This window comes from Vanacampus margaritifer, chromosome 1 (genome assembly GCF_051991255.1).
Source record: "Vanacampus margaritifer isolate UIUO_Vmar chromosome 1, RoL_Vmar_1.0, whole genome shotgun sequence".
Classification (NCBI taxonomy): domain Eukaryota; kingdom Metazoa; phylum Chordata; class Actinopteri; order Syngnathiformes; family Syngnathidae; genus Vanacampus; species Vanacampus margaritifer.
In genome coordinates, this window is record NC_135432.1 from 65,486,134 (window position 1) to 65,508,503 (window position 22,370).

Here is a 22,370-nt window from a genome sequence, read left to right on the forward strand (position 1 = left end):
GAAGTGTGTGTTCAGGTATTCGCGGCAGTGTGACGACAAAAGTTAGTTATCATGGAGACATGCGGTGTGCGGGACCAAAAATCAGGTGACCCGTAATATAAGTGTGTATCTGTGTTGTCAGGTTTTCATCACTTAGTGAGGACATATTTTTACTTACAGTACATGTCGCATCATTGGGACCTTTTCCAGGGTGGGGACCACAAATCAGGACGCCCTTAATATCCATTTGAGAGCTTTTCTGCCAGGTACGTGCACGCTCTCGTATTCATTGCCGTGTTAAGACAAAAGTGTGTTTGCAGTCATGTGACAGTGGACACAAAGCACAGGGATGTGATTTTTCCGCTAATTCGCGGAATTCCGCTTTTTTTTTATCTCCCCCTCCAAAAAAAATTCCGATTTTTTTTTTTTTTTTTTTTTTTTTTCAGTAGTTCATTGTGTATGCACATGACTCCGACAGATAACATCTTCTGCTATAACAAAGACATTTGTGGTATGCTCTAATATGAGTTACTTTTCATTTGGTCATGATACAATTATTTGTTCATGAAATTTGAACTCTTCAACATTATTTATGTGTTAACTTAGTAATCACATTAGTTAGATATGATGATATTCTCAGTGATAGTTTTTAAAAGCAAAGGCAGTCCAATGTTTTTGAATGTGACTGATTTTGAGTTGACTAAAACTGCCATTTTATATGGGATAGTTCAATATACATTGAAAATTTATGCTGTTGTTTTGTCTATTTCTTTGTCATGTGAGTGCATTGAAAGTACTTAAAAACACGGAAAACCCATGAGCTTCGGGGGGCTCCGCCCCCCATGTCCCCCCACCAGGGCACTGCCCTGGACCTAGCTGGGTGCCAGCGGCCCCCAGACCCCCGGCTAAATTTTCAGATAATTTCACTTTGGTCAAATCACATCCCTGAAAGCAGATCATCAGATAAAAGTTTGTCGATGCAGTCATGTCAAAGGGACGTATTGGTTGGGGACCACAAATCAGGTGAATGCAGGTATTGATCTTGTATTGATCACTTGGTGAGGACAGAAGTTTGTTTTCAGTCTCCTCATTGTGGCCTACTTTGATGTGGAGACCATAAATCATCCATCCGTTATCTACCGCTTATCCGGGGTCGGACTTCCCTCTCCCCAGCCACTTCAGCCAGCTCCTCCGGCGGGATCCCAAGGCGTTCTCAGCCCAGCCGAGAGACATAGTCTCTCCAGCGTGTCCTGGGTCGTCCCCGGGACCTCCCGGAACACCTCTCCAGGGAGGCGTCCAGGAGGCATGCGAACCAGATGCCCGAGCCACCTCAACTGGCTCCTCTCAATGCGGAGGAGTGGCGGCTCGACCCTGGGTCCCTCCCGGATTGACCGAGCTTCTCACCCTGTCTCTAAGGGAGAGCCCGGACACCCTGCAGAGGAAACTCTTTTCGGCCGCTTGTCTCCGGGATCTTGTTGTTTTGGTCACGACCCACAGCTCGTGACCAAGGGCGAGGGTAGGAACGTAGATCGACCGGTAAATCAAAAGCTTTGCCTTTCGGCTCAGCTCCTTCTTCACCACGACGGATCGATACAGAGTCCGCATGACTGCAGACGCTGCACCGACCCGCCTGTCGATCTCCCGCTCCAACCTGCCTTCGCTCGTGAGCAAGACCGCGAGATACTTGAACTCCGCCACATATTACGGACACAAGGGCTATTGTGAAGATCTCTGCCAAGTTTGTCTGTATGTATAGGATCTGTTATTCATAGCTGAGAGGAAGCAAACGTTTGTTTCCACATTCATGACATGGGGTCCACAAATCAGCCAGGCCAAAATGCGAAGGAAGAGTATCATGAGGTTGTAATGACAGCTTTTTACCACCGGGTGTCGCCCGAGCAATGTGTGTCTTTTCAACCCGCTGGTGCGTCAGGAAAGAGGGGCAAGCGTGCGTGTGATTTAGTGCCCCGTTGAAAGTGCAGATGATTATTCGCTGATACGGCCGATCCGTCACTGGCTCGTGTTGTGTTTTGCGCTCGTCCTCGCGTAACGTTTGCACGTGTGCTGGGCGGCCCGGCACAAGCGGAAATCAATCACGAGGCAAATCCGCACAATTGTGCCAATGCGTCTTCACGGCCGTTTTGATAAATGTGTCAGCTGCACTGAGGTGTGCTGTCAGGCAATATTTACAATGTGTGTGTTGTGGAGAACCTCAAATGTTTGATTGGGTCCAATTGTGTGGGGACGACAAATCAGGCGTTACCTGTCATGTAAATACTGGAGTGATTCTGGCTGTGTTTGGAGGCGCGCTCGGGTGCGTTTTGGAATCCACTTGATGGGGACAAATTTATTTTGACTTGCGGGGACCACAAATTAGGCTCCAGGTGAGATCAATTTAGGAGCTTTTATTTGAAGATCATGTGTAGCCTCTGTGGGGACAAACGCGAGTTGATGCAGCGATTGGTGTCATGGGGACCACAAATCAGGCACCCGGTAAACGGAACGCTGCGAGGGCTGTTCTACGAAATCATGCGCGTGCGAAGGTGTGTTCTGCCAGGCACTTGACGGGGGACAAACGTTTGTTGACAGTCGTGGTGGTGTGGAGACCACAAATCAGGCTTGCGATATCATGAATACAGTAGCTCGTAGGGGTGGGAATCTTTGAATGTCTCACGATTCGATTCCGATTTTTGGGGTCTTCGATTCCATTCAGAATCGATTTGATTGACAATGATTTTGCTTCAATCTACAGATGTGCAAGGAATTGTAATGATCTACTCTGGTCTGACTTGCTAACGGCTAATTAGCGCGCTACTCGCGCCACTTTTATCACTCAAAAGAATGGCTCCCCAAAAAAATATTGGAATAACTTGATCGTGACTTTTTCCTTCTACTCTCTAATGTAGCTACAACTTAACAGTGTATTAGACCACACTGCCCCTCAGTGGCCAAACCGGGTACGACATGAACAGCGCTCCAAATAAAGGCACACACAGACAAAGGCAAGACAGTATAAAATAATTTGAATAAAATAAATTTTGGGACATTTAAAATCGATTCAGTATCGTACTAAATGAGAATCGCGATTCTTATGAGAATAGATTTTTAGGGCACACCCCTAGTAGCTCATCTGTGAACTTTGTGTGTCGGTTTGGGGACCACAAATCAAGTAGCCAATAATATGAATGTGATTTTCATGTGTGTTGAAGTATTCCTGGCTTTGTGGGAACGAAAGTTGTTGTTTTTTTTTTTGTCCACTGTCCGTGTGTTCTTGTATTCATCACTTGGTGGGGACAACTGTCAGTCACATGATGGGACCTAACGCTGTGTGCGGACCACAAATCGGTCGACATAAATTATGCATGATGGAATCTGTGAAGTTGCGAGCGTGTGTGTTCTAGGATTCATCGCTTGAAGATAATTGCGTGTTTGCGCAGTCACATCGTTTGGGCCCAAGACAACGCGGGGACCACAAACCAGGTAAAGCCATTTTCTTTTTCCGTTTTATACATTTTGTTACTTACTAATGACGTGAGAACGCTCCCATGACGTCGCTGGATCACGTGTGATCTGCAGTCATGAATAATTGTAATCAAAATTATGAATCCCCCAGCGTGCAACACCCCCCCCTCCCTCCCCCACAACGCACTTCCACAAGGAAATGAACCAATTACTCTTCAAATGGGCTCCGTGGAAAACATTGCCGCGCTAACAATTGGACACTTCATTAGGTACACCATCTCATGGCATCCCATGTGAAAAGTCTGCCGTGAGTGCCGTTGACCAAAAATAGCAACGCTGATTTTTGATTGACATCCTGCAGCACCTCCGCCGCTCATACGTTGGCCTCTAATGCCTTTTCGGTAAACACGAAGGATGAGTTTATTAGCTCTGACCAGCTGTGACCAAGCATAAGCTTATTGGGTGTGTGTGTTGCCAAGGTGGGGGCTGCAGGGGTGTATATGGGCCCAGGGAGATACCCCCCCCCCTTGCCTTTCACAGAGAAACTCCCTGGCAGCCACAGGCAGGATAAATGTGGCGCCTTCATTCATAGTGTGGGGGTGATTTTTTTTTGGGGGGGGGCACTTAGGAATGTGCAGTATTAGCATCCCGTCTGGGAGTGCATTTGTGTGTAGGAATGTGTCGCACACACTCCATAAGTAGTCGCTGCCGGTCTATATTTTATGTTTAATACAGAGCAAGTTGGCAAAAATATTTCAAAAGCCTCACAGTGATGCGTTGCTTTCATTACGTTAGGCTTTGTTGACGTGCGTTGGCCAACTGGGCAGTCATGACTTTAATAACACAAAACTGCCTAGCAACAAGTGATGTAACAAGGAAAAAAAAGAAGCCATGTCGTCCCCATCACAACCCATTTAGGAGTCCCTGTTAGTTGGCAGTCGGACATGATGTTAGTATGGTGGCCCAAATGGGAAAAAAAAAAAAAAGACTCACCATAAGCCAATGTTGCCTTTGGCTAGTGAATTCTGCCTAGCAACACGTCACGGGCCAGATTACATCCCCTGATGGGCCGATTCTGGCCCGTGGGCCTTACGTCTGACATCTTTGCTCTAAGACTTGGCGGAAATCCATTCATCCATCCAGCATCAATAGCCCACCGTTTCTCTCTCTCTCGCTAATTGAACGGCTGCTCTGTATTAAATATAAAACTTCATACCAAAAAAACAACATAGGGAATAGCCCACGTCTCCCTTAATGTCATCGTTCCTGATGACTCTTGCAAAAAAAAGGGGGTCCACGTGTTCCACTGTGGTGCACGTGGACCCGCCCTTCAGGTGTCGACAAAGGCACTCCCGCATACAACGAGCTCTGCGTTGCTTCTTCATTGACGAGAGCCTTCCTCCTCCACCTCCTCCTCCTCCTCCTCCTCCTCCTCCTCCTCGCCATCCCATGCTTGTGCACACACGCACGCGCAAGCCTCCCTCCGCCGATTCCCCCCTTTTGTCTCATGGAAGAAGAAGAAGTGTGGAGCAGACTGTCTCCTCCCCCCACCATCAGCGCACCATTGTCTCCTCCCCCTTGCACCTCCCACCACCACCCCCCCCCCCATCTCGTGCCTGCCTTTGTGACTGCGTACCCGAATAAACCTGACACTGGGGCGCTCGCATGGAAAAAAAGATCAGCTAAAGATTCCTCCTTGATTTAATTTTTTTTTAAAATTTTTAGACCTTGTGATTTGGAATTCTCGGGAATATTGGGAATACCGCTGGATGATAAGAGGAGAAGAAGGGGAGGATCTGGACGCCCCCTCCCCTCCCTAGCCTGCATCACCACCACGGTGGAAGCACGTGAAGATTTTACTCCACAATCGGAGCACATTTTGGGGACTTTTCCGCCATCAGCATCCTTTTTTTCCGCCATCCTCGCATCCAAGACGAGATTAATCCCAATCCAGCGCCCACCTCGACTGGGATTTGTCTTTTTGTAGCGGACATGGATATGGATTAAAGGGACGGACGGGCACAGAGCCGCCAAACTGGAGCAGCACGCCAGAGCACGCCGGGGGGGAAGGGGGCGACGGGACTCGGTGAATTCACGGAGCCCCCGGGATAGAGGTGAGCGTCTGTCTGTGTGTGTGTGTGTGCGCATGCATGTGTGTGTGGTTGTGTGTGTGTGTGTGTGTGTCCACATTTCCATAATTGGTGATCACATTGGCAACTTGCGTGATGTCTTTCATTATTTATCCTTCAGTGAGGCTCATATCATTGTAAATTACGCAACATTTTAAAACCAGGTTGCGTTTTGTAGTTGGGAAAATTAGACAAAAAAATATTTTGAAAAAATTGAATCACACTTTATTGTAACACTTTTCAAAACGTAATTTGCATTGTGGTGATTTACAAATATTTTTTACTGATCAAATGCGGGTCACATTGACCCGTGAACATCATAACAGAAGGGTCCTGACGTGATCATGGATTTGAGGTTAATGACAATTAGAAGTCTTCCAAGGATGGACATTTCAAATTATCTTTACATGTTTTTTGTTTTTTATGATTAAACATTGGGTGACTTGGGAACATTTTTGGCGTATCTAAGAAAAGGACAAACCAGGGATGAAATCTTGAAGGATAGAAATGTCAATTATTTTTCAATAATTATGGATGATTAAACATATAGTGGGCCAAAGTGACCCGAGTTGGCGTATTTAAGAAATGAACATGCCATGAGGATTAAACCTGACATTTTTGATGAACCTCAGAAACAAAAACAAAAAAACTTGTGCTGTGGAAGCCTCTTTTTTAAGCTTCTATTCAACTTTCCTTCAACCTCAGACAACAGTCCAAATGATAAAATCACTCTAAAGGACATGAAAACATCAACACTTGCTATTTTGTATTTCATGTGTTCATTTTCATGGGGACCCTCTTTAGTGTTTGACAGAACTTTTGCTACCGGACGCAAACATTCAGAATATCGACCTGGTCAATTCATCTCCTTCATTCCTTTGTTCAACTTTGTTTTTCTTGCATGCTATTCTTCCAGTGTCGGTCTCTAAAATAAAGCCACCCCCACTCATGTTGGTGGTCTTTCTGGCACACCGACATCCTGTGATTCTGTCCACCACACACACACACACACACACACACACACACACACAAGGTTCAAGTCTTGTCGAAAGCACACACGGCCGGCCGACATTTTGCTGTCACGTTCATGCAAAGAGCCTCGGAGAAACAAATGCTGTTTTTGGAGATAAACAGGCCGCCGCTCTTCTGCAAGAAAGGCGCGTTGTGTGCGTGTGTGTGAGAGTTTCTGTGTGTGAGTGAAGTGATTTAAAGGGGGGGGGGGCAGGTTTAAGTGTATGTGAGTGGAGCAGGTCACTGAGATGAGACCGGGGAGGGGGCTTGACTCTCACTAAGCTGCTTTTCCGCCACACTGGGGACCATCCATCCATCCCGGCATCCTCTGATATGATGCTCAGTGGACATCGGGAAGGGAAGAGGAGAGAAGGATGGCGTACCATGAAGAAAAAAAAAGATACTTGGTAGAGGGAACCAGAGGGAAGGAGACGTTATTTTGTTCTATTTGTTTGGAATGCGAGAACACAGTATTGACGTAGCCGTTAGGAAAGGAATCATGGGAACGGAGATGTTAGGAAATGCCTCGTAGGGTAAGAGACATGACCGAGGAAGGACATCTGTTGGAACGCGGTCGATGGGAAGGAGACATTGGGAAAAAGCAACATAAGGAAAAGCAACATAAGGAAAAGCAACATAAGGAAAGAGACAAATGCATCACGGGTAAGGAGACATTGAAAAAGGACAAGTAGGGAAAGATCATCAGAAAGTAGATTTTAGGGAAGGAGACATGATGAAAGGGATCATAAAAAAGGAAACAGTGGCAGGGTGTCGTAGGAAACAAACATCAGCAAAGGGATAGTACGGGAAAAGACATTTGGAAAGGGACTGCAGGGAAAGAAACATTCGGAGCGAGATTTCGGATAAGGAGACATTGGGAAGGGGATCAAAGGTAAGGTGACATTAGACCGTCTTAAGGATTGAGACCTTGGGAGAGGGATAGTACGAAAGGAGCCATTAGGAACCAGATTTTAGGGAAGGACACGTTAGGATAGGGACTGAGGGGAAGAGATATTAGGAACGGGATCATAGGGTAGGAAAAATCAAGACGTTGACATTAGGAAAGGGATCAAAGGGAAGATGATATTAGACATCGTAAGGAATGAGACATTACAAAGGGAATGTAAGGAATTGAGGCATTGGGAAGGAGACGTTAGGAAAGGAATCGTGGGGAAAGAAACAGTGATAGGGCACATTGGAGGAAACAGACGTTAGGAATGAGATTGTAGGGAAGGAGACGTTAGGAAAGGGGCTAAGGGGAAGGGATGTTAGGAACGGGATCATAGGGAAGGAAACATTAGGATAGAGATAGTAGTGACGTTGACATTGGGAAAGGGATTAAAGGGAAGACGATATTAGGCATCTTAAGGAATGAGACATTAGGAATGAGATTGTAGGGAAGGAGACATTAGGAAAGGGAATTCAGGCAAGGAAGGAAGGGAAGGTAGAGAAGGAAACCATGATAGGGCATGAGAGGAAAGAAAAGGGATAGCAAGGAAAGAGACGATAAAAATGAGATTGTAGAGAAAGACACATTAGGAAAGGGACTAAGGGGAAGACATATTAGGAACGGGATCATAAGGAAGGAAACATTAGGAAAGAGATTGTAGTGACGTTGACATTAGGAAAGGCTTCAAAGGGAAGCCGATATTAGGTATCTTAAGGAATGAGACATTAGAAAGGGATTGTAAAGAATGAAACAGGAACGAGATTGTAGGGAAGGATACATTAGGAAAGGTTCTGTAGGGAAGGAAACCGTGAAAGGGCATCAGAGGAAAGGAAAGGGATAGCAAGGAAAGAGACGATAAAAATGAGATTGTAGAGAAAGACATTAGGAAAGGGACTAAGGGGAAGACATTTAAGAAAGAGATCGTAGGGGAAAAGGTTCTTAGGTAAGGAAATGGTGAACGTGCATCGGAGGAAGGAGACATTACGAAAGGGATTGTAAGGAAAGAGACATTCGGACTGGGACTGTCCAGAAGGAGACATTAAGAAAGAGATTAGAGATGATGAGATTAGGTGGAAAAGGTGCTGCATAAATCAAGTACCAAGAAAAGGGATCAAACTGACTGGAACTTTTGGCAACTGAAGGAATAAGACATGAAGGATGAGAATTTAGGAACCGTTCTGTAGGGATTGAAGATGGATCATAGAGAAACAAGGGAACATAATGAAACAGATAGTAGGGAAGACGATGGGAAAGGAGGACAAAAAGGGGAGTGATAGGAAGAGGACAAACTGAAGGCGAAATTGGGATCACTCCAGTGTGTGTGTTTGTAAATACTTAAACGTGTTTGATCTTCCGCGTGTGTGTTTGTCTGTAATCCCGTCCCGAGGTCATGTCGTCGCCCGCAGCCTCAACATGCAACCACCGACGTGTGTCTTCCTTTCTTCACACATTTCGAGCGTTCAACGCAAACACTTTACATGCATGACCAACATTGTCCCACGTGTGTCTCTGCAGCTTGCGAGTGGGCCCACCCCAAGATGACGTCCCCCAAAAACCGAACCAAGAAGAAACCCCCCAAAGACAGCCTGACGCTGCTGCCGTGTTTTTACTTTGTGGAGGTACGTTCATGTGCCCGTGGTTCCAACAATCGTCTTTTTGATAGTGTCATTATTTGGTAGTACAGTATAGATGGGGGCCCAAAAGAAAGTAGGAAAAGAATGAGGCAATCCCAGTTTTCTTATAGACAACTGACATACCTTCATGTGTAGCTGCGACCCTCGCTAGATAAGTGGAGGAGGACATTTTGAGTATTTACTGTATAAGATAAAAAACGTTGAAATGAAACAATTGAAGTAATCCATCCGATTGACTTTGCTTGTGCGGCCCAGCTCCCGATCGTGCTGTCGTCCTTGGTGTCGCTGTACTTCCTGGAGCTGACCGACGTCCTGTCACCCGCCGCGGTGGGCTTCCGCTGCTACGACCGTGACCTCTCCATGCCCTACGTGGAGACGGGCGACGAGCTCATCCCGCTGCTCATGCTGCTCAGCCTGGCTTTCGCCGGACCCGCCGCATCGGTAAGATTTTGCGTCATAAATTGGACACGGCGTATTTTCATTTTAGTTTTCTCAAGCTGTAGATTAATTTTAAATTCCATTGAAGTCCAGTTTGTGTGCAAATAAAGAGCGTGGCTTTGCCCTTTAACACATAGCTGAAGTTAGCTTAGCGGTTAAAAACAACAAGTTTTTGCTTGTTTTTTTCTGGCATTTTTGAAAATGTTTACCCTCGGATACCGATTTTCCGTTTACTAAATGTTTATCAGAATTTATGGGAGAATATTAGTTTTTCCCAACGCATTTCAATGGCCATCAATTATAAGCGAATTTTGGCTATTTGTGGCCCGTCCCAATCCCTTGCGAATAGCGGGTGCCGACTGTACAGTAAATAAACAAGTTGTAATAAAAGTAGAATAAATAAAAGTAAATACAAATAATAGATTAGTCCATATTATGTTGGGATCTGTGATCGCCTCCAAAATTCTGATCGTGTAAAGCCTATTCAAGACCTGCCTGCCCTATATGTACTTTTATTCTCACTTGAGGCTCACGTGATTTTTTTTCCCCCTTTACATGAAACCATGCGATGCTATGCTATCATGCTAACACCCGCCTTATATGTACTTTTCTTCTCACTCGAGGCTAGTGTTACTTTTTTTCCCTTTTCACATTAAACCATGCTACGCTATGCTACGCTAGCATGCTAACATCCCCGTTTGAAACTTAAATAGGAAGCAGAACGTCAACAAAGCAACCAGTCATACTAATGAATGTGTGTAGAGACAACAATTCAATCTCTTCTACAAGAAATGCACGATCAATAGACGACATAGCTAAAAAAAAACACACTTGCTACACTTTTGCACACACTGCAGGCCCCCTTGGTCAATACACACACACAAGCACGCGCGCACAATGTTAATCCATCAGCAGCATGGAAAGAAGCAGCAAAGTCATCTATCACCCTGATTGGAAGCGATCACCAACATCAATATTTTAGCCGCCGTTCTCCATCAGCCCAAGTTTTAAAATAACAAGAAATGGATGTTTGATTCCCCCCCCCCCTCTCCCCTTTCCCATGGAACACCTCTTGCTTATTTCCTGGCCTTTGTCCACAGATCATGATGGGGGAGGGTCTCATGTACTGCATGCAGTCCAAACTCAAGACCTGCCCCAAGACGGAGGGCAGCATTAACGCCGGCGGATGCAGCTTCAATTCCTTCCTGCGCAGGACCGTCCGCTTCGTGGGTGAGTAGTCCTCAAACACTTTCAAACTTGTATTCATCTTTTTGGGGAAAAAAATATTTTATTTTTTTATTATTATTCTGTTTTTATTGGTATATTTTTCTTCATTATAGTTATAATTGTAATATTATATATTTTTTGCTTAATTTTCCAGTTTTGTTATTATTATATTATTGTTATAATTACAATAATAATATAAATATATATATATATTATTATTATTATTATTATTTGCGTGTATGGTTGTTCGTCTCTGTGTGCCCTGCGATTGGCTGGCAACCAGTTGAGGCAGGGTGTAACCCCGCCTACTGCCCGAAGCCGGCTGGGATAGGCTCCAACACCCCTGCGAACCCTTGTGAGAAATAAAGTTAAGAAAATGGATGGGTGATGGATTATCATTATTATTATTATTATTATTATTGCAACTCCTCTTGCGCAGGACCATCATAAACATTGCAAAAAAGTGTTCCAAGGATTAAGCAAGTTTTATTTTAACAATTAATTTTAGTAAATGTAATTTTATCTTTTTATTATTTGTACTGTATTTAGTTGTATTTATTTTGTTTGAGGGAGTATTATTTATTTTAGTAGGTTATTGTCGGGCAGAAAATAATAAGCACCCTTATTTATTTAGTTATTCATTCATTCTTTTTTTTTTTTATTCTTTTTTTTTATTAATTAAATTAATTTGTTTATGTATTTTTAATTAATTAAATTGTTTTTTGATTGTTCATTTTATTTAATAAGGTAAAAAATTTGGTAGCCACACAAAATATTGACACTGAGCATTTTCACTAAGGGGTGTACTCACTTTTGTTGCCCGTGAAAAGATACAATCAAATACCTGCAGAAATGCGTGTTTTTTGTTTTTAATTATTCTTATAAAAATAAATAGTGTTTTTAAAATATTTTTTCATTCAACTTTTAAAAAAATCATCAGAAAAGATACGCTCTTAAAGCGTCAAGAGAGGCTCACTTAACCTGTTTTTGGGAGTCGGCTAATGAACTAATTAGACTCGTTAAATGAAGGGTGACCAAGTGCTTAAGAGGCGTGATATGATAGTAAATATCTGGAGGCCCACTTCGACGCTTTGGAGTGCAAATTGAATTGCTTCGTTAGTTTGCTTTTGTCTGCGCGTTCAGGTGGCAAAATAACACAAACGGCTTTTTTTCTTTTTTTTTCCTTCTTGCTCAAGCACTTTGAAAGCGTGAGCTGACCTTGACACCCGCCCCCCCTCCTTCTTTCCTTTCTACCGCTCAGGTGTTCACGTGTTCGGTCTCCTAGCAACGTCCCTGGTGACGGATGTCATCCAGCTGGCCACCGGCTACCACGCCCCCTTCTTCCTCACCGTCTGCCAGCCCAATTACACGGCGCCGGGCGTGGCCTGCGACAACAACGCCTACGTCACGCAGGACATCTGCATGGGCAAAGACCAGTACGCCATCATGTCGGCCAGGTACCACCACAAGAAATTTAGTAGAAGAGCTGCTACATTTTAGTGAAACGGGTGCATATCAGTCCAACGTCTATATCAAGGATGGGCAACTAAGGTGATGGAAGGGGCTGCAGGGTTACTGGCGGGGGACATAGGACCACCTTGGTGTCCTAACTAGATGTATTTTATATTTCATAACACATTTCTCAATGCAAGTATTCAACAACAACATAACCACATACTGTGATTTTTTTTTTTTTTTTTTGGGGCATAAAAATGACCATTCAAGGATGGCACAAAACTGCTGAACAGCAAACCAACATTAAGTGCAAGATCTCATTATATTTCATATTTTTCACAAAAATCGACTCACTCAAATTTTTAGTACTATTGAGGTGCAATGTTTGTCATGCAAGTATAAGACCCAGTGCAAGTGCAACTAAGCCATGACTGCCATCTAGTGGTGGATGGTGATATTATAACTTAAAGTTACCGTGCATATTCGCAGTTCAGCGCCCATGAATTTGCTTCCTTTTTTTTTTTTTTTTTATGTATTTATTAGATTAATTGTTTTTTTTATTTATTTATATAATTTTCATTCATCAGTGTTTAACAAATGCATAAATAACAAAAACTTTTTTTTGGGGGGGGGGGGGTATACAAATGATCAGAATGCCTACATAATATTACAATACATGTATGGTGTTAGTAAAATAGCTATATATGCCTCTCCAGAAAAAAAAAGCTATATATGCTTGGATTTTCTGCATAATATTAAAAAAAAACAAATATATAACAGATGCATGTCACAATAGCTGCCTACTAGATTCCTACTTATTACACAATATTATCCTGTCGCCTGATTCATGTTATCTTGGAAAGAAGACGGAAAAGCAAATGCGTATTTCCTCTCATGCTTCCCGTCTAACGCCGGTTACACAACAACGGAGATTATTGCTAATGCATGCGATAGCGGGCTAATCCGATCCGGCTAAAAAATGCCCAGCAATTTATTACACCGCATTCAACAATCCCATTGAAATGTTTGACTCGTGTTGTACAACCTGATTATTTCTATTTACTGTTATTACGCTGTCTTTTTTTCCGCTCTTGCAGGAAAACGTTCCCATCCCAGCATGCAACACTTTCCGGCTTTGCCGCCGTCTACATTTCCGTAAGCAGACTCTTTTTCCTTCCACTTTGATTAATTTGCATCGTTTGAGGAATTCAATATATTTTCGCAGTCGTGTCATTTGGTAAAGTAACATAAATATCACCCTAAAGGTTTTCTTGTGTCTTGCAAAAAAGTGCTGAAAAAGCATCTGGAAGTTTCTGCCAAGTCAGCTTTCTTTCACTCGGCGCGCCATTTGCATTCCGCTATACATTCACAAAGTGTACATGCAATGGAAAACACTTGCATGCTTATTTTCAACTCAGTATGACTTTAATGCAAAATAATTTGAAAGATTTTTGTACATTACTTCTCGGAAGAACGGAAATTGTTTGACGTTGCTGAAGCAACCATTTCTTGTTTGGCTTTGCAAATTTTCCTCTCAACACGAGAATAAGATGATTTTATTATTATTTTTAATTTTATATAAGCCTACTTCATTAATTTTTATATTTCATGATTTGTATTTATATTTTATTTATTTTTATTCTTTTTTTTTATTTATACTACATTTTACTTAGTTGTATTCATTTGATTTATGACATTTCCATTTGTTTTGTCTTTTTATCCATCACATTTTTTGTAATTATTTGATTCATTTTAATTTTATTTATTAGATTTTATTTACTTGCATTAAATTTTTTAATTGAATCATTTTTAACTATTTTGTCATTTGCTGATATATTTGCTTTTCTTACTCGTTTTTTCATTTTAGCCGTGTTTTTTTCTTTATTCTAGCTTTTTTTAATTTTTAGTTTAGTTATTTTACATATTTGTATTTATTGTTTATTTTTGCGTATTTAGCATTAATCATTTTACTCCACTTTGTTTTTAATTTTTAGATTAATTTTCCTATTTCATTGTTTTTGTTATTTGTATTTTATTTTTTTCATTTGGATTTAATGCTAGCAAATGATAATTGAATAGAATTTAAATTATTCTCCTTTTTTTTCTTTTTTTTTAATATTCTATCTGAACCGCACCTTGTTTTTGTATTTCATGACGGCGGTCTCATGCTTTTTTTGCGCCGTCAGATGTACTTCAACGCCAGTATCGGCGCCGCCACCAAGTTGCTGAAGCCGCTGTTGGTGTTCGCCTTCTGCATGGCAGCAGGCCTGGCCGGCCTCACGCAGATCACCCAGCACCGGAGCCACCCCATCGACGTCTACGTGGGCTACCTGATCGGAGCCGGCATCGGCGTCTACCTGGTCAGTCGCTGCGGGAACTCGCCCGTTTTGTTGGACTGAGTAACAGCCGCTAGGATACAGTGGGCTCTATTCTCTCTTTTTTTTTTTTTTCTGGAGCTGGGCTCTATTCTCATAAATAGCGGATCCTGATTTTCCTATCAGCTCACTTTGTGTGTTTTTGCCAATTTGTGTTTTGTGTTGTTACTGTTGTTACTGGTACCACATTTTCCATAAGAAAGTCTTAAAATTAATAACAAAATTCATTTGAACGTTTTTGGGAAAAAAAAAACACAAATAATTCCTCCGTATTTCAGTTCAGTGTCAGAAATGGCATTTCCAAGTTAGTTTTCGTTAGCCTGTTAGCAAAATTGCTAACGCTATTTTTGACCGTTGAAAAACCACAACAAACAAGAAGCGTCCAGTTGTCTCGATTCAAAGTTTGTAGATTACCATGACTTGGGTGCAAACAACTTATGCTAATGAATGATTAGGCTATTGATTATGAGATCTGCAGAAAAAAAATGAAGAAAGAAAATCAAGACATACGTTGTGTTGGTCTACATTTCTAGTTTTGTCAAGACGGATGATATCACATTATCGGGATCTTCAAAATGAACAGCCAGGCAGCGTTTGGCAGAAGTCGACGGAAGCCGTCTCTTTAAATAAAGCACTTTTTAGTTGTATTTTGTCCTATTGTGTGTGCCAACACAAACTCTTTATTCGTCACCTCCGCTTTCTTTTTCTCTCCCGGCGAGCTATTTATAGCGGCCCTTATTACGAGAGCGACAGAGAGAGAAGCGGTAATCGGATAAGAATTCGCCGCAGCAATTTCACACTCGAGTTTCGGGAAAAGAAAGAGAAAAAGAAGGAGAAAAATTGAGTTGTTGCAGATTTTGCCTCGTGTCCTTCACATTTTGAGGCAGAGGATTTTTTTTCTTCCTGTCAGGGAAAAATGAAATCATGGTAATTATTGTAGCCACCTCAAATAATTTGTATCTCCTCACTGTAAACAAATTTCAAAACATAAAAAATGCATATAAAGAATTTTAAAAGAAAATTGTATATACAGCACAGCAGAGTAATATTAGAGTGGAGTATTATTTTCTTTCTTTTTTTTTTACTGATTTTGTTAATTTTTTCTTACTTTTCTGTTTTTATAAAAATATTTTTAGAATTTTTTTTTTTTAATTACAGTTTTAATGTTTCATTTTCTAATCAGCAATATACTAATATGTGCAAATAAAGAATTGTATTTATTTTATATATTAAGTAATAACGATAGTAATATAACATTGACCTTCTTTTATTTGTTTTTAAAAATATTTACATAAAGACTTTTATTCTTTCAACTTAAATGCAAAACTGCAACTGCACAGACAACAAATAGTGAATGTATTTTATTTACTCTATGTATTTGAAAACAATAAGAATGATAAGATGATGAAGATACATTTTTAACAATGAAAAATGGTGGTTGCCTCCACCACTTGACTAAAAATTACAGAATTCAAAATGTTCTTCCTTTAAAAAAAAATATATAATTTGCCGGCTAATAGCCACAACAACCAAATTGATTGGGTTCCAGTTGGCGGATATCATAACGCTCAATAATTAGAGCTGCCCGTAGCCCAATAACAAAATTGTAATCCAATCGCTCCTCTGTTTCAAATGTAAAGCGCCGATTCCGCACATTTTGGATCTTGCTTCTGATGTCGTGCCCGTTTCCCTCCAGGCCGTGTACGCGGTGGCAAACTTCAAAGCGTCCGAAGAAGACACGTTGCCTCATCCCAAAATGTCGTCGGCGCCACACAAGGATACCCTGAGGGTGCTGAGTCAGCGCAGCCACGACTCCCTCTACAGGAAAACGCCACGCGTGTCGGAAAGCCGCGAGGAGCTGGCCGTGGCCATGGGTTCGGGGATCCGCAGCAAGGTGAGGCGGGAGAAAGCCTCCCTGGCGTCTCTGAAACGAGCCAGTGCTGACGTGGAGCTCCTGGCCACCCGCGGGCCCATGGGCAAGGAAACTATGGTGACGTTCAGCAACACTCTGCCCCGGGTGGCCAACGGCAACAGCCCGATCTCGCCCTCCGACGAACCGCCCACATCGCAGCGCCACATGACGTTCCATGTTCCGCTGGACCCACAAAGGTCCCGGCAGCTGGTGTCGGAGTGGAAGCAGCGCTCTCTGGAGCTGAGGAGTCAAAGCTCCCGGGATGAAGACGAGGGCGAGGAAGGGACTGAAGCGGCAGACGCAACCAATGAAACGACCGACTACGGGGTTCCGTCTTCCCTTTACCCCAAAGTGCAGGCCAACAAAGGCACGGCGACGCCCACTGGGGCCCGGATGGTTGTGTCCCCTCCGCTGGTCCACATCCCCGAGGAAGCCACACGTCCGCCGCCCGTCTCCCCTAAGAGCGCCAAGACCCGTGCCAAGTGGCTGTCGCTCACCGAGGCAGAGAGGAGCGGCGCGAAGGAGCCCAGCGTGGGGCCCATTGCTGTGTCCACCCCGAGGGTGCCCAACACACAACCTGCTCAGCCAAGGGTCACTCAGGTGAGGTTGAGCTACGAAATGATCATGCGTCCATTGTCATCGCGACTGAGTTGGTGTCTATCCCAGCAGAATGCACAACAGACCTGGGGAAGGGAACCCTGGTCCTCCAGAGCGACCTGGTCTGCCTGTTTTAGATATTTCCTTCCTCGTTATCAGAGCTTGCTGATGAGCTGATTATTTGAGTCAGCTGTGTTGGAGGAGGGAGACATCAAATACAGGCAGGACAGTGACTCTTGAGGACAAGCGTTCCCGACCCCTGCCATGGACTGTTCACCAATCAGCTACAGGGGTAGTGTTTCTTGCGAATTTCCTTGTTTTGTACTTGTGTAGGCTTTCTCATGGTGCCGAGACTCTAAATTGGCCTTAGGTGCGAATGGGAAGGGATGGTTGTCTATACGTACCCGCTTGAGGACATGAGTTCCCCACCTCTGCCATGGTCTGGTCACCAATCAGTTACAGGGTAGTGTTTTTGCCAGTTTCTTCTCCATGTACTCGTGTGGGCTTTCTCCAGATGTCTAGACCAGGGATGGTGAGAGCCAGTCCTCGAGGGCCAGAGTCCTGCAGGTTTTGGATATTTCCCTTCTTTATCACAGCTGATTCCTGATCAGCTCATCAGGAAGCTCTGCATAAGGCTTTCTCCAGATGTTTAGACTCTAAATTGTCCATTGGTGCGAATGAGAACGGATGCTTGTCTGTACGTACCCTGTTGATTACCAGCTCAGGGTGTGGTCTGCCTGTCACCCACAGGGTTTGATTCAGAGTTTTGGTTCAGACTTTTAAGTGTGAAAGGCCCTGTGAATGATTGTTGACCAGTCCAGGGTGTACCCCATCCCTCGCTCAAATCTGTCCGAGACAAACTCCAGATAGATTGAAAAACAATTCTCCTTCCTTTCCTGATGTTTCCTCACCAGGTGATGGCAATGTCCATGCAGCAGAGCCACGGTGGGGGCCACGGTGGGGGCCCCCTTGAGGGCGGCGGCTCCTCTTCCGGCGGTGGCTCCAATTGCTCCGAGTCGCCCTACTACCGGATCCCCTCCGACCGGGACAGCTGCACGGGCAGCAACCCGGGCAGCATCGCCGGCAGCGGCAGCATCGTCACCATTGACGCCCACGCCCCCCACCACCCGGTGGTGCGGGTGACAGCTTCCAACGGGAAGCCGTGGGAGTGGAGGAACACCATCAGTGGCAACCTGATGGCCGGCGACACAGCGGCGTTGGATAAGCACCACGGTGTGCTACGAGGGCAGGACAGTGCCCCGTTGTATCGCGACTACCGGACACTACCGGTAAAAAAGGAGTCGCAGGGAGGCGAAATTCCAGAGCTCCCACCCCCGCCGCACCCCAACTCCTCCTCCCCTCTGCCTCCCCCACCCCAGCTGTCGTCGCCCCATCTGCCGCCGCCGCCCCCTCACTCCTCCCTCCTGTCTCACCCGCCTTCTCAGGTGTCTCCGCAACCCTCCTCATCCCCTTTGCCCCCTCCTCCGCTCCCGGCCTCTTCCATGCCACTGCCTCCCCCTCCCCACCCCTCGTGCTCCATGCTCCCTCCTCCGCCTCACCCCGACCTGCTCATGGACGAGCAGATGCTGTCCCGCTCGTCCACACTTCCCCGCCGGCCCTCCGTGTCGGCCCGCAGCCATGCTGAGCAGGAGCACTACTACAAGGCGCTGCAGAACGAGCGCATGCTATAGTGTGGTGGTCCCCAACCTTTATTGCGCCGCGGGAGTGTTTCACGTACAGCAATATTTTGACGGATCGGCATAGAAACAAATAAAATCCAACTATTAAAAGTACAACTCAAACCAATGAGCCAGTACAACCTCGGGGTAGAAATGACAGTCCAAGTGTGTTACTTTTGTCCAACTTAATGCATAGCAGAGCAGGGGTTAGGGCAGGGGTGGGCAATCCCGGTTCTAGAGGGCCGGAGTCCTGCAGGTTTTGGATCATTCCCTCCTCCAACACACCTGATTCTAATCATTATCAGGCTTCTGTAGAGCTAGCTGATGAGCTGATCATATGAATCAGCTGTGTTGGAGAAGGGAAACTTTCAAAAGCTGCAGGACTTGGGCCCTCAAAGACCAGGATTGTCCACCCCTGGGTTAGAGCTATCTTCTGTGCAGATAACCCTTTTTTTTTTTCGAAGTAAGACTGCTGATATTGTCTCTTGTAAGACTTTTACACCCCTTTCTGAAGAAGCTCTCCAAAGACGTTTGTATTTGACTTTTTTTCTTTTTTTTTTTATCATATCGCATGACTGAGACATGAGGTTCTTTTAATAAACTGTAATTTTTGCTCAGCCCGGGACCCAAATGGCCATAGGACAGTTGGTTGGGGACCGATGCTAGACTGGATGTCTCGTATTTTGAGGGCACACTCCAAAATTGTGAAGGGTGTTGACAATTTTTCAACAGGACTTCCAATCCAGGGTGTCATCTTGGATCTAAATCCATAGCAACACTTCAGCTAAAGCCATTCGATGCTCTTCCGCCCGTCAGCTGTCACAAAAAGAGAAACGAGATCAAACAAGGAAAAAAAGAATTCCGCCAGGGAGGGAAAAGCGTCTGCAGCTGAAGGAGGAGATAGGACTCGGAAAGGCCTCAGATTTGCTCAATCTGTTTTCCTCGGAGAGGACGAAGAAGGACGAGCAAAACAAAACAACCGCGGGCGGCGCCAACCTTCCCAAAGACGACTGCAGCTGCTTGTCGGCTGCCAGCTTTTTGTTTGCTCTTGTAACAAGTTTCTGTTGTGGATCTTTAACTTCCAAGCCTGCGTCCTTCTGGGGAAGTCGACTCACTCGAACAATGGATCTTGATCCGTGCTCATGTGGGGGTGCGAGGAAAAGGAAGAAGGCTGCAATCAATTCAGGCGTCCTGAAATGACTTCTGGCCTCAAATCAACCAACGTGTTAAAACGGATGTCGTCAATTAGCTTGTGTTGCCTCGGCTCGGGTCTTTGAGTCTCATGTCAAGGGTTTTAAGGCTGTGTTCGCGCTTCAGTTTTGGTTCGGTTGAACCATCTGTGGCGCGATTGCTCTGCTAGTACAGCTTGTATGGCCAAGTAACTAACCCTCGAACCCTCGAACCAAACCATAACCCTAACTCTGAAAACCTAGCCCCATCAACTTAAGCCCATATCCCAATGAGGTTTGCAAGAAAGAAAAACCACAAAAGTACCGTTAAAACATTTGGCAAATGTCCGTCAAAACTCTGGCGAACATTTAGCAAACTTTGCGATCTTGAACGAACCTGAGGCGAAATCAGCGTTGGCTCCCTTCACAAACGCTCTCAAACATTCGCTCCCTCAGTGGCGTAGACCGACTTTAAACCCTATTGTCCATCCTGAAGCCCAAACCTCTCACCCTCACCGTGAACTCCCCAACCCTAACCCTAATCCTAACCCCAAACCTAAACGCCAGCCCACAGTACCGAACTGCATTTGTGAGCACAACGTCTGTCAAAACGTTTGTTATGACAAGCATAATTCAGGTCACTGGACTGGGGAGAAAAACAACAATGGAAAAAAAAATAATCTTTTGCGTGCGTTTGTGCCATTTTATTGATCAGCGCATTGATACTCATTCATTCTCGATTAGTCCGGTTCATTCGGTATTTGTCCAGACTTTAGACACAAAACATCTGATGCCTTTTCAGGATGTTTTTTTTTTTTTTATTCCAACAAAACTTGTAGTTATACTGTGATGAAAACATAATTAATTATAGCTGCTTTTTTTGGAAAGTGCTACTAAATGAAAAAAAAAAAGCTATAAAGTTAAAATCAAAAAGTGAAATTAATTTCAACAATTGACATGATTTCATCTATTTAAAAAAATCTATATTTCCTGTACATTGTGCTAATGCATTATCTAGAAAATAACGATTAATCGACTCTGCTAAACGACCACTCTACATTTCAACTTTGTTGTATAAAGTTAACTTTTTTCTTGTTGCGTTGTTTCATCCAACATCCGTTGACAAGTGCTTTATTTTTTTGATATTTTCGTGAACAGCGGACACAAAAACATTTTTTAACGATCCCCTGAAGCTATTTTGTACAAATGGGTATGAATGAAATGCATTTTGAATGGCGTTACATGTGAGTCTGTTCTCGCTGGGATTTAAAAAAAAAAAAAAAAAAAAAAACCTTGGTAGGATTTTGAACAAAAATTGCACACGACGAATAACATTTGGGGGTTATTCAAAAAAACTGTTTTTTTAAACAATTGAATTATTTGTCAGTTATTATGACTGAATCCTAAATCCATTAAGATACCACATAAAATCGATTTTAAAAATATTTTGGGGAAAAATATTTCACATTTTTAATTTTTTCATAGTTTGCTGCAAAATCGTCAATTTAGAACATTAAACAGTGTTCAACTTTTTGTCCTATTTCCTACTGAATTCTCACGAGAGTGCTTCACTTTGCGCAGCGTACGTGTTTCTCTTCAGGTCTTCACCCTTACCTTATTTTACAAGCCATTGCTGCATTTTTAGTGCTTTTGAGTATCATACGTCTCATTTTTTGGAGTGTAAAAAGAAAAACTTCCTTAATATTCTGATTACTGTTATTGATCTCTTCAGCTCTTCTTTTTTTTTTCTACGAGCTACGTTTTCTATCTGTGTTGATGTGTGACGATGATAATAATCTTGTTGAATAAATAGGAACCGATTCTTACCTCGGGCTCGATGTTGTCTTTCTTTGCCATTTACATTTGCGTTCTGCGTCCGTCCGTCCGTCCGTCCGTCCGTCCGTCCCCAATTGGATGTGCCACTGTTTGGCTCGTGACATCAGTCAGTCGGGTGGATTTTCGCTGCTCCGTGCATGCAGATTTCACAGATTTTATTTCTGCGTGTGTGCACATACACGCTTGTGTGTGTGTGTGTGTAACAGTGTATGCTCGGGGCTGGGATGCAAAGAGCCAACGGTGCAGATGGTGTGCAGAACGGAGGCCTGAGGATGAGGTCAGACGGCCTCGCCATGAATCATGTGTGTGTGTGTGTGCGGCAACAATCATTTTCAGGTGCGCAGAATAAGCATTTTTTTGGCTTGGGATTTTGCCCCCCCCCATCACTCTCTCTTGAAGATGTAGGCCTAATCTTCCGTATGTTTGATTTTTGCTTCCCGCTCCTCATTCCCCAAGCGAGGAAACGCGATACAAAATGGGTCACCGCCGTCGTTCTTACCGTCCGCGTAATCAATGCA

The 22,370-nt window shown here is 43.9% G+C and overlaps 1 protein-coding gene across 4 annotated transcripts; it reads left to right on the forward strand.

Annotated features, from left to right (window-relative positions):
- The first annotated feature begins 7 nt into the window (after positions 1–7).
- Positions 8–21,842, forward strand: plppr3a (phospholipid phosphatase related 3a). 4 transcript variants are annotated; one of them, XM_077562227.1, is made up of 10 exons: positions 197–245; positions 3,381–3,459; positions 9,046–9,149; positions 9,420–9,605; positions 10,703–10,832; positions 12,091–12,286; positions 13,382–13,439; positions 14,471–14,644; positions 16,356–17,171; positions 18,083–21,842. In XM_077562227.1, exons 3-10 carry the CDS (start codon positions 9,069–9,071, stop codon positions 18,857–18,859), a joined length of 2,418 nt encoding a protein of 805 aa, XP_077418353.1. In that variant the 5' UTR covers positions 197–245; positions 3,381–3,459; positions 9,046–9,068; the 3' UTR covers positions 18,860–21,842. The 4 variants fall into 4 exon arrangements, with proteins under 4 accessions (XP_077418363.1, XP_077418353.1, XP_077418344.1 ...); XM_077562237.1 differs by lacking the exon at positions 3,381–3,459 and having other exon boundaries at positions 8–245; XM_077562218.1 differs by lacking the exons at positions 197–245; positions 3,381–3,459 and adding an exon at positions 5,094–5,555.
- The last annotated feature ends 528 nt before the right edge of the window (positions 21,843–22,370 follow it).